Below are 19,135 nucleotides of genomic sequence, written 5' to 3'. Positions count from 1 at the left end.
ACTTAGTTAAAATCACTTAAAACTATGTACAGTCGAACTACCGTACAGTCTCGTGAAAGAATTAGAAATTAGGTGGGTAATCAATCATCTTCAAACCAATTTTTTGTGAGGTCAAGGCAGAATGTCTCGGACAAATGCTGTAATTAGATAAAGAAATAGCTTGATCAGGCAGTATTTGGCAAAATCATGCTGTTGTATGGGTCCTAGGAGTGATTCCATACCTTAGGAAAGGTCTGAAGCCGTGCCACTTAGCTGAGGGCAAAGTACTTCGAATAATCCAAAGTTGGCTAGAGGAAAGGCATCGTTTATCTATCGCAAAAGCGATATAATTTGGGATAGCGGGTTTTGGCATCGTCGAACATCAATAAGTTTTGTTAATTGTGACAAATCTAAATCGATAAAGGTGTAGATGACCCACGCTGAACTGTCCCACCAAACTCAATGACACGGGGGGGCGCTACCATCGTTCAACTATATGGTTTCTAACATGGGAAAAATCGGAACCAGCGATCCGGTATTGACGGTGGCGCCCCACTGTCAATGTCATGAATAGGACAGTTCAGTATTTTGGAACTATAGATAAGGTAGCCAATGAGCTGCTGTCATAGTGACATTGACGTAATGTCAATGTCACACTAGAATCTACGTTAGAATAGAGGGGCGCGCGGAGACGACGTCCAGCGCTTTTGTGCTAAGTGATGAAATGTATTTCAAATGAGGGCAATATAATGTGAAAGATAAGTATCCAGTGTTTTGTTTGTGAGAATAGATCTACCGGCTTCTAATAGTTTCTTATAAACAACCATTAATGGGATCGCTCTATTCTCGGTAGTTCAGTCCACTCTCAGTAGTCTAAGCTTCTGGGCCCATAGATTTCAAAATTAATAATCTCATGTTTACGTTATCGGTGGCCATTAACATGTAGGTACTTGAAATCGATTCTTCCGCTCTTTCCTTCTTCTTATTGATCTTTGAAGGGTTATAATGCAAATGAGCATTTCTCATTTGACAAAAGAAGCTCTGTGAAGTAACATGAAATTGTCTAAATTCCGTATACAGGAGTGAATCTACTACAATATCACAAACCTGATTTCATAACGTTGTGAAAGATAAGAAAGGGAAGTCAGAAAAGCCAATGTCAGGTGCCATTAACACGTAAAAAATGACACAATCAATCTTATAAAATTCCCAATGTATCTATTGTGAATACTATATTTAAGCTTTCACTATCAGTTTCACTAAGGTGAGAGTAGGGTTTCTGCTCGAGCTTTCTCGAACTCGAGAAAACTCGAGAAATTTGGCTTCATTCGAGACGAGAAAAAAATTACCGGAGCTCGAGAATTCTCGAGTTTCGATTTTGAAGCTTTAATATTCTTGAAAGCCTATTTTCTTAGACAAAAGTAAGTTTTTAATTATTTAATAGGTTAACGTTGCGTTTAGACTGGCCTAGTCTTTCCTTTTTTTAACTAATTTGATTTGCAAGTAATGATCTTAACCGAAACTAATAATGTTCACCTACGAGTATGCTATATTTCATTATGTTTGTATAACTGACTGATTTAAAGACTGATTTTTTTTGTTAACTATCTGTTAGTTTAGGTACTCGTAAATACGTTTATTCAAGTCGTTATCTTTAAGTTTAAAAATTTATTTAAAAGTTTTTTTTGTTTGTAAATGTAGGTTTATTATCGTAATTTTTCAATTAATTTGGACTTGTGTTCTTTGGAAAACAAGTGATTCAATTGGAGCTCCAGATATTTATGGTTATTAATCCTTAAAGTACACGCGACTTTATGACTTTTGTTCCTTTAGTTAATTACTAAGTTATAATTATCCTACTAATATTATAAATGCGAAAGTTTGTGTGGATGTCTGGATGTTTGTTACTCTTTCACGCAAAAACTACTGAACGGATTTTGTTGAAACTTTACAGTATTATTGATTATAACCCAGACACATTATAACATTAATAAAAACCCGTGTTTTTATTAAATTTCAACCGATTTCAACAGTTTTAATTAAAAGACTCGAGACCCGAGAAAACTCGAGACTTTGGCCTCGAGAATTCCCGAAACTCGAGAAAAAAAAATAAGTCGAGAAATCAGAAACCCTAGGTGAGAGAAATATCGTGTTTCTTCCCTGTTGTTATCAAACTGTGTATTGATGTCATCATGCAATTAATATGGGTTTAGTATAAATCTAATACATGCTCGCCAATTTCCAAAACCTCAATTTTGCGCTCACTTCGCTCGCTTTTGCGAATATATTTTTATGATATCATTTTACATACAATATTTTATTAATTTTTGTATTTTGAAACAAATCTCAAATATCATGAATAGACACAAATCTGTGACAAATCTTACGATTTATATCGATTTATGAGTGTGGTCCAGAATACGTGCCATAAACCGTAGGCAATAACAGAAAATAAGGATATGAGACACAGTGATGGAAAAAAAGTGACAAAACATAAAATAAAAACAAAAACTTTTCGCAGCGACATTCTGGCAAGTTTGACACACAATGCATAATCCTTTCGGCTTTGCGTGTGCTTCATTTGCTTATGCAAAGTATAGCGAGCTTTAGCGGCCAGTATTTCTATAGTTTTGGCATATTATTTTTTCTTATATCTAAGATTGCCTTAGCATATACAACACACAATTCGCACAGGCTTATCATTTTTTTGCGGAAATGTGACTCGCTTCGCGCATTGCATAACTTAAAAACAAAAATAGGTCGCTTTGCAGATAAAAATACTTGACTATAGCTGTACAGAGCTCAAACGGTGCTTAGTGAAGAGAAAAGTAAAAAAATATAGAACAAAAAGTACAAAATAACGTGTTTTATGTGGATGATCGGACATCTTCAGCAGGGTACTCATCTAGCCGTGTAGCATGTGATGTATCAGATACTGTATCAAGTGAGTACATAGGCACGAGCCCGCTGCGAGCTGCTCGCGCGTGGTTCGCAGGGAGATCGCAGCGACCCGCCGAGTGGCGGCATCACTGCGAGCACAAAGGCGGCTCGCAGTAGGATCCAGGAGCTCGCAGCCAGATACGCGATGACCGGGGACGAGCCGTACTCACTTGAAGATTTGTTACGTTACATGCTACGTTACGTGCTACATGGCAGGTGAGTATCCTGCCTTCGGCGCATACCCGTACTTACATTATGACTCCCAAGCTCCACCAATCCGCCTGGGGCCCGTATCCCGTCTGTAAGAACACCTCGGGGGCAATATAGTCGGGGGTTCCCACGGTCGAGTATGCGAGCGCCCGGCGGTTCCGTTTCCAGGACTCGGCGCGCCGTTTGGAATCCATCGCGGACGACGACGTCGATACTGGAATTGAAGAGTGGTGATATCTATCGTATAACGCATCTGGAAAGTGACAAGGGTTGGCTGAGTGCGGGCCTGGTGAAATAAACACGTAATAAGGTACATGACACCGGTCAAAGGTTGTGTAGGTAAACCTGAACGCGTGCTTTCTTTTCTTAGAAGTTTTATTCACCTTTTTTGCTAAAAATCGGTTGTTAAACTTCTGTTTTTGTATTTATAATATCATAGTGCTGTATAATGCGAAACTGTAGCTATAGATGTCCACACTGAACCGTCCCACCCGTGACATTGACAGCGTGACCCCCAATACCGGATCGCTGGTTCCGATTTTTGTCACGTTAGACAACCTTAAAATACAATACCGGAAGGCGCTAATATTAATACTGGGTTTAGTTTTTGTTTTTGCCACTTGACGTTTCAGAATCGTGGGACTATACACATGTTCGTTATTTCAAAAATTTTCAACTATTTTTTCTGTCAAATACCTAGTTACTTTTTTATAGCAATGGGTTGTTCACACCCAGCCAACATCTTTGAATAGCTCTGATGTGTTAATACTCTAAAAGTAATTAGTTCTTTAAACCGTTCATGCATTTCAAGAAATAATAGTAAAATGGTTAGTTTTAGTTAAAAGTACCGGTGTCGTGTACCCTAGAAAATTAAAAAATATTATTAGGTTAAACAAAACAATAAAGGCATAGGCTTAAATACAGTGTGAGTCACGTTAAAGTGTACATATGAAAATAGATGAAACTAGACCTATTTTTATCGACAAAAAAGAGGTCAAAAAATTTTTGAGATTTTTTTTTAATTTTTTATAGAATTTTTTTTCTTCCAATTACTTATTGTAAAGAAAACGTAATAACTTTTAAACTAAGCGGTATATCCTGATAAAATAAAAACAGTAATAATGCTAAATAACAGGCGATACTAAAAAAATACATAAAATACACAAAAAATGCCAACAAATAATAAAAAATGATACTTTTTGAAAAAAATCTGCTTAAAAATTCGTGTTTTTTTGGTTATTTGATAAATTTCTCCAAAAAATGCCCCTATAACCGGTGGTTTTTATTACTTTGTATTATTCTCTATCGTATTACCTTCGTAAAACCAAAAATCGCATGTCTCTATCCCTATCACAACGTTTGCAATGATCGTTTGAACTAAGCCTCTCCGGGCGCGCCATTCAACGCTTCGTTAACAACAAAACTGAAAATGGCTCTAGATTTGTAATTTTGATAAAGACAAGTTAGATTTCAAATAAAAACAAAAGATTTCGAAGTAAAATAAGCATTTTAGTTAAAATTAAAATTGTCTCTACCTGTAGCGGAGAATAATGTTGTGGCAGGCCTTTGTTCAAACGATCATAGCAAATGTTGTGATAGGGATAGAGACATGCAATTTTTGGTTTTACAAAGATAATACGATAGAGAATAATACAAAGTAATAAAAACCACCGGTTATAGGGGCATTTTTTGGAGAAATTTATCAAATAACCAAAAAAACACGAATTTTTAAGCAAATTTTTTTCAAAAAGTATCATTTTTTATTATTTGTTGGCATTTTTTGTGTATTTTATGTATTATTTTAGTATTGCCTTTTATTTAGCATTATTACTGTTTTTATTTTATCAGGATATACCGCTTAGTTTAAAAGTTATTACGTTTTCTTTACAACAAGTAATTGGAAGAAAAAAAATTCTATAAAAAATTTAAAAAAAATCTCAAAAATTTTTTGACCTCTTTTTTGTCGATAAAAATAGGTCTAGTTTCATCTATTTTCATATGTACACTTTAACGTGACTCACACTGTATAAAAAATACATAAATTACATAAGTAGGAACATAACAAAAAAATACAGGATAAAAAACATAAACCCGTACAAATTATTTAAACTACTACATGGATGACATGAAACACAATAATTGCTTATTCTTGTGATTCCTATATTAATTAAGTTCCCCTTTCCACTTACTCCACTATAGGGCATAGAGTTAATACTACCATTTTAATTCGAGGCAGTAAAATGACATTTTAATCATATACAACAACAACCACAAATATGAACTAGCAAAATTACGTAAAGAACAATTTGTAAGAAAAATGTTTAATGTAAAAATGTGTTAAATAATACATTTTGAATAAAAAATATGTCCAAAATCGCTGTCCAAACGCGACATGGTGCCCAGAATGCTGGCTGCATTTCCAAGCTGAATGGCCAAATTCGTTGGCCAAGAAAATTTTGTACTTGTAAATATTTAGTTTATGTAGTTCATAAATATGTTAATTTTATCACTTTATCCCAATATATTTTGAATTCTATTGAAAAATACAGCTCAAGTTACTGTCTTAAAAGAAACTAGAGTATTCCAAAACCTGTTAGCAAGTCGGGAAGGCATAAAACATTTGAAAGTTCAACTCACTGAAGTCAGAGGGGGTGGCGCGCGATAAGTCCCGGTAGAAGTCGGTGCGATGGCTCTTCTTGAGACCGGTGCAGAGTCCAAAGTCGCTCAGCTTGATGTGCCCGCGCGCGTCCAGCAATAGGTTGTCTGGTTTTATGTCCCTGGAATGGGAAAACACACAAAGTAAAATAAAGGTATAAGCACTAATAGATAACACTTCAAGGAATAATATTTAAATCTTGTATTTCTATTTGTTTTTGTAGGTACCTCTTCAAATACAAATTCGTCTTGCCCTACCACTTCAGCTTTACTTATCCGCTGGTGCCGAGAAGGCGTGACAGAAGTAACTTTGGTACTTTTGGGAGTCATTTTGTATATAGTCGTCTATAGAAAACCTTAACGCATTATCTTAACTGCCAATATAAATTTCAAGTTAATTTAAACTTGCAATTACTTATGCTGGCAACAAAACACATGAAAATTGCAAACATAGTTAAGAAGTAATCTGATTTTATGATCTAAACTGACGTTGCTGGAATGATTGGTTAATGGGCACCATTGCCAAACTCCCGCGCGATGTTTCAAAACTCTTAACTCAATATTCGATGCTCGTGTATACTATCTACTAGAACTAGCTTATACCCGCGGCTTCACCGACATGTATTTGATTTTGTCACAGAGAGACCAACTTATTTGACACTAATCATTGGGCGTCATTCGATGCGAGCTTCAATACTGACTTGTGTATGAACCCAAGCTAGTTTATACGGACCTGTGCATAAACCCAAGCTCGTTAATAACCTGTGCATGAACCCAAGCTACAGTATACTGACCTGCGTATAAACCCAAGCTAGTGGATACTGACCTGTGTATGAACCCAAGCTCTTTACTGACCTGTGCATGAACCTAAGCTAGTGTATACTGACCTGTGCATAAACCCAAGCTCGTTACTAACCTGTGCATGAACCCAAGCTAGTTTATACTGACCTGCGTATGAACCCAAGCTAGTGTATACTGACCTGTGTATAAACCCAAGCTTGTGTATACTGTCTATGGCCAGCGCGGTCTCCGCGACATAGAATTGCGCGCACTCCTCGCTGAGCGTGTCTTTCTTCATGAGCAGCGTCATCATGTCGCCTCCTGGCAGGAACTCCATGATGAGGTACAGGTTCATGGGATCCTGGAAGCTGTAGTACATCTTCACCACCCACTGGTGGTCGGCTTCGACCAGGATGTCGCGCTCGGCTCTCACGTGTGCCACCTGATAATTGTTTAAAGTTAATAAGATAATTAAACCATTTCCGAACACGAAACGAAATAAGTCCTCAGTTAGGCTAAACACAGTACATAATAAGCACTTAATTGAAAATAAAACGAAATCGATAAGTATACTAGCCAGCAGTGTCGACTATAGCAAGAAGCGTGATAAATCTAACACTGTCTTATAATCCTAGCCTTAAAGAGATGCAAATGTAAACTCTTGATACCATTTGTAAACGATTACACTTGGATGTAGCAAACTGAAATTATAAATTAAGTGTATCACCGGACTAACAAACTTCTGACAAAGCACGATTAATTCTCTCTCAACTCCCAACAATACGTAGGTTTGTTTTAAATTACGCAGAGTATGCAGTATAATTCCTGCAAACTAGGAGTACCGATAGTTTGGATTTAGCGAGAGGTTTGTTTCAAGTGGTTTTTGAGAACAAGTAGACTTATTGAGCCAGTCTCCTGCCGGCTCCAACTAAGCTTATCACTCGGAGAAATTGCTGTCTGTTTATTTGACCACACGCCGCCGTCTAGTGTGATAGCTACGAACTTTTCATTCATTGGTACAAATCATCAACTCAACAAAGCGTTTGAAAGATAAAAGTCACCGAGTTAGAATGTAGAAATCAATTACTCGGCAAAAGCATTGCCACGCGTTTCTACGTTCGTTTTGCACCTCTTGTGTAGCGATCTGCAGCTTGACCGCCAATAAAAACCCAATCAGTGAGAGCCAAGTAGTCATAGGGAAAATTTAACTGTCATTGGACCCGCAACGACACACAAACTAGTTTGCTTTTGCCGCTAACACTATTTCATCTTTTTTCAGAGCCAGTTGAAGATTTTAAAAACTTTCCTAAATAAGTGACCTGGTACACTGTGACTAAATAAATATTCATATTGCCTGCCTAGTTTACTAAGTTATTCAAAAACGGAATTGCTTCTTTCGTGTTTACCAAGTAAAAATAAGACGCATTTGTTGCAGGGTTCGAAAATATCCTTATGATATATATCCGATATATATCGGATATATATCTGATATTATGATATATATCCGATATATATCGGATATATATCATAAATATCGGATATATATCGGATATTTTCGAACCTAGGGTTCGAAAATATTCTTATGATATACAACGTGTCCCAAAATTCAAGGATAAGCCGACGCCACAGGATGGACATAGTCATGACTACTTTAGGAAAAATAAGGAAAAAAATCTATCTCAATTATTTTTTAACTTACACAATAAATTATGAAATTCGACGAAAATTGACACCCTTTATGATATTTTACATTACCACGACCACAATTTTTCAAATATTCCTGTTTTTCTGTTTATATCGGCAACTTAAGTAGTGCTGCTGTTCACCCCAACTCTTTAAACCCGCAGAATCCTTGCAGTTTTTACACAAAAGTTAATCAAAATATGTTATTTCCTTAAAATTTTCAACGATTATTACTTTCGCTCCACTTTGACTCATCGTTTTGTAAAAAAAAAGTATGAACACTACTGCGGCAAGTTTTTTATAAAGTTGACGCAACTATCCAAGATTCCAAAATGGTATAATACTCTAAGAAACCTAGTCGCAAAAAAGATATGCGTACCATTTTTACAAGAACTTTGCTTGTTAGTTAGTATGGGATAAATCTTGCAACTGAATTTAAAACCAGTTCTCCTTAACCAATTGAGCTTAAATTTGGTATACTTGTGTAAGTACGATGACAATGCAATATTATGGTACCATTGAGCTGGATGGAGTCTGGAGGTGGGCATAGGAACTCTTAACGAAACGGCGGAATTGCATCTAGTTTGGGTTCGTTGGACTTGTCTTTTCGAGCACTTTAGTGCTAGATGATGTCCACGGTCCTGATGATGAAGTCAAGAGGTGGCAGAAGCTGGCCATAGGAACTCCTAAACGAAACGTCGGAAGCTTATCGAGTTTGGGTTCGTTGGATTTGTCTTCCCGAGCACTTGGGCCATGAGATTGAGAAACAACTAAAAAGGTAGATTTAACGTAAGATTTTCATTTTTTGTATTTGCGTTTGAATTTTTATCAATTTTTTCAAGCCAAACCATATTTTTCAGCAATTTATCTTGTAGATAAATTGTTGGATACATCTTGTACAGCTTCGATCGCTTTTTGCAAATGTTCTATGCTATATTGAACTTTTGGAGTCTGGCATACTTACTGAAAATGAAACATTAAAAGCCATTTCAATATTTATGCCTGTAAATTGCAAAACAAGTCTAGCAATGAGCAACTTAAACACTGCTACTGTATGGTGGCAACACTCTAATAATAATTGTCCTGGGCAATAACTATACATTAACATATGGCAATAACTGAAATCATGGTGGGCAATAACTAAAAATATACAGATTTACGTGCAGTGATTACCCACCGTTAAAATTACCGTTAGAAATCAAATTTTATCAGTTATTTTCATTGATAATGGAGAAAACACTTCTAATTTCATCATGACAATACACCATTAGTTGAATATTAAATAACTTGAAAAAAAAAATTTAACCTCTAAGCAAGTAATTCCTTAGTAAAATTGTTAAAGTCTTTACCTGTTTGAGTAACATTTTCACCCGTCTTGACAAAATCCGCCATAACTGTTTTTTTTAGTGTTTCCTATTGTAAATTTTAAATCTACTGTACATTGATCTCGGAGCCATCTACTTAGTAAATTCAAATCTAACTAGAGTGATTCAAAGTCAGCACCTGACAATATTATTCTTAAAGCGGGCAATCACTACCAGTGGGCAATCACTCTCTGGTTTACCCTATATCTGATAAATATCATAAATATCGGATATTTATGATATACCTATATCCGATATATATCGGATATATATCATAAATATCGGATATTTTCGAACCCTGATTTGTTGTACCTAATTACTTATTCATGAAAAATACAAGCAAGTGCGTTTGTAATAACAAAGGTGGTTAGAGAACGCACTTTTATGTTTCTAATAAGAAGTGTACAATACTTGTTGTTTACAACTTAAAAAAAAATAATCTAGACCCGAGAAAATGTTTAAGTTAAAGACAATCCTTCCATTGTAAATAACTATTTCAGCGACTTAAATGATCATAGGATTTCACTATAATTAATCAATTGAAAGCTGAACATTGATAAATATCAAGTTGCAGAAATCTAACTCCAGAGATGCGGTTTGACTCTCGACCTTTTAATTACAGAGTGACTGAATTAACTAGGTATCTACGTATTACCTAGTCACCCTAGTTGTACTGGAGAACTTTCAAGTGTTTCTACGCTATAAGCCAGCGTCTATCCGCCAATGTAGAACAGTATTACTCTAGTAATCGTTCGTTTATCCTCCAGGAGCATCTCGCGAAACATGTTCCCGAAGGTAACGCCAGTCTTTGTTTGCTGAAGCGTTAGTGAAGTCCTAAGTCTCGTAGAGTGGAATATTTCAATATCTAGACATTGTAGAATATGAATAAAATGAGCACTTCACCTCTCTGGTGTACGGATACCTTTGTAGTTTGTGAGAGATGCTATTTTGGAAAAACGTATAATCCGGTCTGATGTGCTTATATGCGTTTGCCCTTATTCTAATCACTACATAATAATATGTAGTATAAAACAAAGTCGCTTTCCTGTCTGTCTGTCCCTAAGTATGCTTAGATCTTTGAAACTACGCAACGGATTTTGATGCGTTTTTTTTTAATGGATAGAGTGATTCAAGAGGAAGGTTTATATGTATAAAACATGCATGTTATAGAAAAAAAAGCCGAGAAAATCCATTGCACCCGTGCGAAGCCGGGGCGGTACGCTAGTTAATAATTAAGTAAACAAACTCGCCTGTTCTTTTTCCAACATGTCTGCCTTCCTGAGGATTTTCATCGCGTAAACGTGTCCTGTGTCTTTTTTCTGCACCAGCCGCACCTCGCCGAACGCACCGCGCCCGATCACCTGGAAAATATCAAATTAGTTATCAATTACACTGTCCACCGACAGCCCTGTAAATAAGGTTCAATTTTAATTGCCTCCCATGAGGTGGGTGGCGACTATAAAATTGCTACAATGTGTAAAACATTGCCCTCGATTTAATGGCCTATAAATTGAAATAACTTTTAAAATTAACGACGAAAGACGTTCGACATCGAATTCGAATCTGTACAAAACTCTAATGATGAAAACTAAATCTGCATTTTAATGTTATCTTACTTGTTTATAGCAATATGACCCCTTACTATCGTATTACTTTTAAGAAAGTTAAGCGATAAAACAGACTCTTATTTAAGAGGGTTGCCATTACCAAGAATACTTAGCTCTTGGAGCAAAAATAAAATAATATTTCAAGAAATCTGTACACTTAGTTGTCGCTTTTTATTGGTAACTAGATTAAAATTAGAAATTAACTTCAATCATGTCAGTATTTTTTAAATACATTACCGTATCAAGATTCTTAGATAAATACAAAATTACGTTTATGAGTTTTTACGTTACAATTACGAGTAGATACGTAAGTAACTTCAAAAAAGTTTTACTTCCTTAGGTGACGTAACGAATAACAACCCTTCTCGAGCAACTCAACAAAACTGTAAACACACGAACCGAAAAGTTAAGAGGACCTAGTAGAGTACCTAACTTGATATTGCAAAATACTTGAAATGTTAAAATAATAATACGCTTGAATTAACTTTACATTTATTATTAGTAAACAACGAATAATTCTAGCATTGACCGTATGTTTTGTGTGTTGTATTACGAATTAACATTAATTATGAATAATGTCAATACAAAAACAACACAAATAATAATATTGACATTTCTAAATAAATTTTATTCAGTTTTGTGTAGATTGATATTGGCAGATAGCCTATTCGGAATTAAATTAATTAATGAACGTTAATTAGTTATATTATTGTAAATTAGCATTTATTTGCAAGCCACCTTATGGATTCACCCTCTATACAACTTTTCATGGAATAAATGATTTGTTTTAATTACCTTTGGTATTTAGTGTTCGGGTCATCAAAACGAGGTGCATGTGTAATTTAACTATGTTATCATTTCAATTTTTTTAACTAAGACATCAATTAACTACCTCGAAATACCGAATGTACCGAATGTTCTTAAAACTTTATGACTGGGTATATCACATATTTGGCCATCGTCGGAATTCATACCTCTTCTCACATAACACTTCTTTTATTTTTTTAACTTTTAGCAACTGCTCTGCGTTGACATTATGTATGAAACGTGATTTTTAATACACCGATGTTGCTCCCTAAGTTGATAATACAATCTTACAGCGATAGTCATCAAAGGACTGGCCATTCCCTGCCATCCTGTATGTAAGTCAATATGTTTGTGGGCTAATAGTCTCCAGCGCTAGTGCTCCAATTTGCAAAATTGATTTAGTGATAAAAGCGACGAGATTCCCGGATGTCTTCTGACCTTCCGTGACACACAGCGGCACTAGAGCACACTTGTGACAAGATATGCTTATAAAAATACTAGCTGTTCCCGCGGATTTGCCTGCGTGACTTTTGGTCTGTTACAGCCTATGTTACGCAGGGATAATGTAAAATTCTAACGAAGAAAGAATTTTTGAAATCGGTCCAGTAGTTTTCGAGTTTATACGTTACAAAAATAAGTAAAAATTTTTCCTCGTCTGAATTGATAACAGTATCAAATTAGAACCAAACCTATAACCTGCTGAGTCGAATGTCTAACGTCCTAACCCCAATGGTGGAACATTAAAAACAGTTTGACTCATTTGTATCAGAAGCGAATTTGCAGTACCTCTTCCTCCAATTCCTTCAAGGTCACCTTTCCAAGTAGCCGGCTACATAAACTGGCATCAATTGAATAATGTTTCAATCGAAATCTCAAATCAAGTGGCCCTTAATGTGTTAACACACAGTCAAGGTGAGATTTGGATTGCAACGCCCCTATACCCCGAATCGTCTCAAGATGCTAGCACCTACTTCACCTAGTTAAACTACTCCATGCGGGTCGCCCGCAGCCTACGGCCGCTTCGACAGTCCTAAAACGCAAATCGAACAAAAGACCTTGACACGATGCAGCGTCATATCACAATGGAGACAAGCCCGGTAGTGGGCTCACCCGCCGCTGGACTTAAGTACAGTAGAATCTCGATTAGCCGGACTTCGATTATCCGGACCCATTCTTCACGGTTCTTATCACCGATTTAGGGTCTGGACCCATCAAAACGGCAAGGCGCCGCCACCGTAACACGGTACAGATGTCGACTTGGTTCATTGTTATAAGAAATGGATTCATCCAATGGTCTAAAATTATATATTGAATTGTTTGATTTTACTTTGAAATCGATTATCCGGTACACCCCTGGTTTTAATTGATCCGGATAATCGGGATTCTACTGTAGCACGTAAACAACTAAATTAGAAATCAACAGTAGGTAAAGAGATCTTTTATTTTTCAGTTAAGGCTTTATATTCCACGTGCAACGGGATTTAGTCAAAGATTACTCATTAAGATACCTACTCAATGATTCTCAAGTTTCGAAAGTAGGCCAGGCCTTCTTTTGGACATTTATAACTGCCCCAAATATAACTCGCTCTCCACTTGTTTTAAGATTGTGATTGATAGGATTAAATATAGCCGAATTAAACTATGAGGAAGATGGAGCTAATTTAAAGAATGAAATTGAAACGCATCGTTACATACATGCTTATGCATACAACGGTCATGTGTGAAACTACAGGAAAAGTAGATGACTATGAAGCCCTTCTCTTCAGCGTCGTAGCAATTCTTGCCACATCCAACACAGATGTTTAGGGGATAATAATGCACTATGAAGACATTTTTAGGTGTAGCATGCCAGTCTTTGACATATTTTGATACTCCCTCATCGCTTGTTTAAAACTCATGGTGCTGACTGATTTACAAGTTCTATAGACCGGCTTACCCGGGGTTTCATGTCTTGTTCCGCGCTCAGCGAGCAGTAATGATCCTTCTTCGCCCACCACTATTACGGTTACATCATGTCCGAAGCTCGTCTCGTAAAAGTCATATTGTCAATCTGTACGTTTTACGAGCGAGTCATTGGTCGGACTCTAGGAGATTGTCGGGTCGCGGCCTGTGGTTGCCCTGCCGACTTCTGATGTATTTAATATATGAGGTGTAGTTATGTACTGAGTTGTATATTAAAAAGATAGTACAAAACGCGTTATCACGTAATAATACTGTCTAAATAACATTAGGACATTGAAGGCAATGCCTATTTCGGCGTAGACGATTAGCGATCTTGTCAATGCAACTGTAGTCATAGTGCATCGTTCTTGTACGATTCCATTGTACAAATCAAAATCCCGCAATGTAATGATTGTAGTAGATTTTCTTGTTTTATGGGCTGTAAAAACTGAGGTCAGGACTATGATGACAAGCTTTATGAGCCGCTATAGGAGACTTATAACGAAACGTTTCGCGATTTGATAATATAATTGCGACTAAAGTATGATGCTGCATACAGGTAAATTACTCGATGGATGTTCAAGGAGATGTAAAAATGTCGTAATTAATTACAAGACATTATCTAAGATTACTTAAAACAATAACACACCGCGCAGGTGGCAATGATTAAACCAGAGTTTATCAATACTAGATTATCTCCATCGAATGTTATCTAAATTGATTCCAGACGATTTGAATCAAAACATAACGAAAAAGTAGAAGAATCCATACACGAGGCACGAGACATGACTAAAATGGTATATGGAAACTTTCCACTGGAAAATATCTCTAATTATTTTATTTTTTTCATTTCGAATGTTACCTAAATTGATTCCAGACGATTTGAATCAAAACATACTTAACGAAAAAGAAGAATCCATACACGAGGCAAAAGCCATGACTAAAATAGAATAATGGAGACTTTCCACTGGAAAATATATCTAAGTAACTAATTTATTCATTGCGAAATAAATATCGGAATATTGTGTTTTTCACAACAACTCGACTCCAAGGTAGGCGGCAGAATAGGACTCAAGGTATAAAAAACATTTATAAAGAATTTTGTAAGTGAGGAGATTACGTAGAATAATATATTTGTTATGACTACATCACTGAGTACACTTAGTTAACAGCCGTTAACACGAGCACATACATAATATTTAATGGCGTTACGAGAACAAGTCATCTAACCGATCACAAATACACCTCAGTGATGACATAATCGTCATGGTATGGTTAATTTCCTATGGCTAATTAGAGAAAATTGGCGATTCCAGCTCCTTATTCTGGGATATGACGTCAGTTTAGCATTACGTTTACGCATCTCCGAAAGAGTAAATAAATCAATACAAATGGTATATTTCAATGATATGATACTATCGATTATACGGTTATAACGAAAATGGTTTCTAACCAGTATCACAGCGACTAAGTTTGGTTATGAGCTTGAAGTTTTAGGCATTGTTCAGACGATTTGAGAGGACGCTAATTCGGACCTCGTCGAATACGACCATCGTGGTGAGTTCACTCCTAACACTACACAAGTATACCTATCTATATTCAAATTGCCTGAAGATTGAAATCTGAAAATTAGTAATAAGTAAATTTGCGTAAAATGTAATTCGTGTACATGGCGCCAACAACGCACATGCGGGAATCGAAACCGCAACCACCAGATTTTGAAGCGGGCGGCGCGGTCCGCTACCAGGCGGCCTTCGTGAAATATGACGTATTTTCGGAACATAGAAATGCATTGTTCGGGGTTTCAGTATCAGCCTCGAGTACAAAACTAGCCGAACATAATTTATTAACGTAGAAACAAAATAAGTATGAGGGAGCGCTTGTTATAACACAGAGTTACTTTTAAAATCCAATAACGTTACTCTCAGTGGTTTTCCGAGAAACAGCTCTTTCAGAGCGGTCGGTATTATTAACCGATATTAATCGAGTAGGTAATTTGTTTTAGATGTGTGCGCTGAGCACATTTTACATAACATTTTTAAAACTAAGTATATTAATATTGCCGCGTGTAGTAGCCCGTACGTGCGACATTTCAACAACACAGCCCAACGCGTGAGCGGGTCTCATACAATCAGCACGTACATTAGAGATGAGACGTATTTACTAGAACAGATCCACACACTAGGTATTTTACAGTACTAGGCGGCACCTATCAAATTTTTAAATACTTGATCCACCTAGTATTTTATAAATTACACGATTTCCGACCCTACCTTCAAAGTAATAGAGGTTATTATTGCGTAATCCGTAGTCGTGTATTACGCGCACCTAGTATTTCTCGCTAAGCTTATGTGCGAACGTAGAGATTCACTCCGTCTCTGTCTGACCAGACAAATTTGAGCGCGACGCCGAAGCAAACGCACACAAACGTAGTCAAACCATATTCATGTAAATAAGAAAAAATATGTTAATATTTTTATGAAATTGATATCTTTTAAATACGCCAACTTTTAAGTTGACAGTCCTATGCCTGTTGAAGTATGAAGGGAGGAATTATTATTCAATTTCAAATTGCATTATTCATACTACGGTTGTATCTTTAAAAAAAAAATGTATTTTAAAGTCATATTACGTGGATTAGTCCGCACTAGTCGCGTCAAGTATGCTAAATTACTACGTATTAGGTGGAATAGGTATTTGGATCGAGTATTAATAAATACTAGGAATAGGTGCACCTAGTATCAAATTTACCTAGTATAACCCATCTCTAACGTACCTACATACCTCGCTGCAATGTAAGGCAGCTGTAGTTGCAATGTTAACATCGAAAAATACCGGCTAAGCACAGTCATCCGAAGCAACAACTACTATTTATTCTACTTTTACTAGCACTAAGTGCACTCAAGAAAAGTTAAGATGAATCATTAGCTAGAGTGAACCACTTATGACAGTTGAACAAGAAAACGTGATCACTTTGGACCCAGTTTGGAATTCTTCGATAACTTTAAGGATTTTTCTTTATGTCATTATTTATAGAGCACTAAGGCTGGGTTGCACCATCTTGCTTTAATTTTAACAAACGTCAAAAATCTATCAAACTCCATACAATAAACACCGGTTATCGTTAAAGTTACTGGTAAAGTTAGGTGGTGCAACTCAGCCTTAGTTGGATTAACATTGATCCCTCTGGCAGAAACTTCTTGAGGCCTATTTCTTTAAAAAACTGTTAAATTCCTAACCGCATGCGAGAGCGACAATCTGATAAACTATGATAAAATGCAATGCTAAACTAAGCAAGGGATGTCCTGCGACCGGTAAGGATTATGTCGATAAAAAATAATTAGGTAATACGTAATTTTTTTTGCAATCACAGAATCGCACCCTTCGAAGGAGCACCTCGGACTCGAATCTACAACAATTAGTCACGGCAACTGACATCACGACACGGATGCGTGCACTATGCCTTGGAGCCTATTATGTGTTCTACGCTTGGTGCTTGCCATGACTATGGCGGAGGCCTCAACTACTTCGCACAATGGTGTTAAAGGCAATCTTCCTGGCCGTGACAGCCACATGCATTACACTTGTAAGTTAAATGAAAAAAAAAGAAGCGAGTGCGTAATAAATAACGCATCGGAACTTCGCGAGGTGACTTAGATCCAACACGTCGAAAAGGCGTGTATCGAAAGCGGTCCTTTTACGCAAATCGATATCGATTTATTCTGCCAGCTCCACCTCTATCGCTTATCCAAGCTGGCTAAAAGTCACTAGAAGTCAGTCATGTGAGCCAGAACCGGCTATCGGAAAATGATGACCTATGTCATGATACGTCAACATAATATGGTCTGTTTTATGAGGAAATGTCTAACAGACGACAAAATATGGTTTCTCCCAGACTCTCCCACTAAACATGACTGGTTTCAACCTATACCAAAATTAGGTTGTATGTTACCAACTTTATAATTGTGTGTACATCGCACAGTAGTCAACTTGGACCGGGGACGTACACAGAGTAAGTAAAATAATCATTAATAGGTGCATTTGCCCGGAAAACTAACAAAGATAAAAACTTCCGCTTCGAGTCCACCTTCTCTCTAAAATATGTTTTAAAAGCTTTCCAACTAGACCACAGAAACGTTTTTAATATCAATTAGCTAAAGTATGACGCCCGGAGTAAGGACATTCTCGAGTAAATTGGATCTAAATTAAAACAGTTATTCATTTCAAACGAAACGAAATAGCATTTAATAAGCTGTGTTCCAGGAATACAAATTGAAATGTCATGTAAGCCGTAGTAAGTAGTCTGCTTTAGGAATGAAAGAGAATCCTTGCAACTGTAGCTAATGTCAACAAGATACAAATCAATTTTTAGTATTGGTTCTTAGAATCAGTTCTGAGTATTTGTCTTCGATATTACTAAAGCCTTGCATTTCCACTACAGCGGAATAAAAATGAGAAATAAAAGTTTTCAAGCGAAGTTCCCGGAAGTCTGCAGCTACACAATATTGTTTGTTTTTTTTTTACATTCAATTCCTTGATTGCTTCCTGCGTCTTTTAAGTTAATTGCAAAAATATGTTTCGAATTTATTGAAATGTCTATCGACACAGAACACAAGTTATTGAAAAATATTTCCAAACAGAATCGAATCGTCTCCTTAAGCTTTAGCACTACGACAGACGTTATAACTTCCTTCTAGCCCAATACGACTAGTGATATGGCAGGGCAAACTATTCGGTCTGTGGGAATCTGTCCTCGCAGCATCAATCGGGTTCGCGTCGAACTTCAGTACGAGATTCCACAAACTTCACAAACTATCGATGCGTCGAGCTCGCGGTCAAGTGCAGAGCTCAGAGTAAATGCGCAATAATTAATGTAATTAATCAACTGCACCACGACTGCACCGCGAACTTGGTCTGACTCTAAGTTATGTACTTGAAAAGCCACGCGATTCCTTGTAAGTAAAATGAAGAGGTTGCATCTTAGAAGCCCTTCAAAAATAAATTAATAAACCTTCGACAAAATTAAATTCGAAGTAAATGATTGATCTGCCCACTGAAAAAACGAATACCCTTAGGACCAATTTGCAATCATTTCAACTTTTAAGTAAGGATTCAAATTGACGTATTGATTGGTATATCATTAGTAAGAATCAAGATTTCACTGGAAAT

At 36.6% G+C, this 19,135-nt stretch overlaps 1 protein-coding gene across 3 annotated transcripts in view; it reads right to left on the bottom strand.

Annotated features, from left to right (window-relative positions):
• trc (Serine/threonine-protein kinase tricornered) overlaps positions 1-19,135 on the bottom strand; it is a 100,121-nt gene that overhangs the window by 9,343 nt on the left and 71,643 nt on the right. For 2 of the 3 annotated variants that reach the window (XM_028313600.1, XM_028313599.1), the window contains 4 exons: positions 10,862-10,972; positions 6,765-7,006; positions 5,767-5,906; positions 3,172-3,382 (listed from right to left, as the gene is read on the bottom strand). In XM_028313600.1, the coding sequence (XP_028169401.1) occupies positions 3,172-3,382; positions 5,767-5,906; positions 6,765-7,006; positions 10,862-10,972 (704 nt within the window). The remainder of the gene's footprint in view (positions 1-3,171; positions 3,383-5,766; positions 5,907-6,764; positions 7,007-10,861; positions 10,973-19,135) is intronic. The other variant, XM_028313601.1, reaches the window with a different exon arrangement.

The sequence above is a fragment of the Ostrinia furnacalis genome, unplaced genomic scaffold (genome assembly GCF_004193835.3).
Source record: "Ostrinia furnacalis isolate ACB-3 unplaced genomic scaffold, ASM419383v2 OfSCF4280, whole genome shotgun sequence".
Lineage (NCBI taxonomy): Eukaryota > Metazoa > Arthropoda > Insecta > Lepidoptera > Crambidae > Ostrinia > Ostrinia furnacalis.
This window is presented reverse-complemented; position numbering and strand designations above follow the sequence as displayed.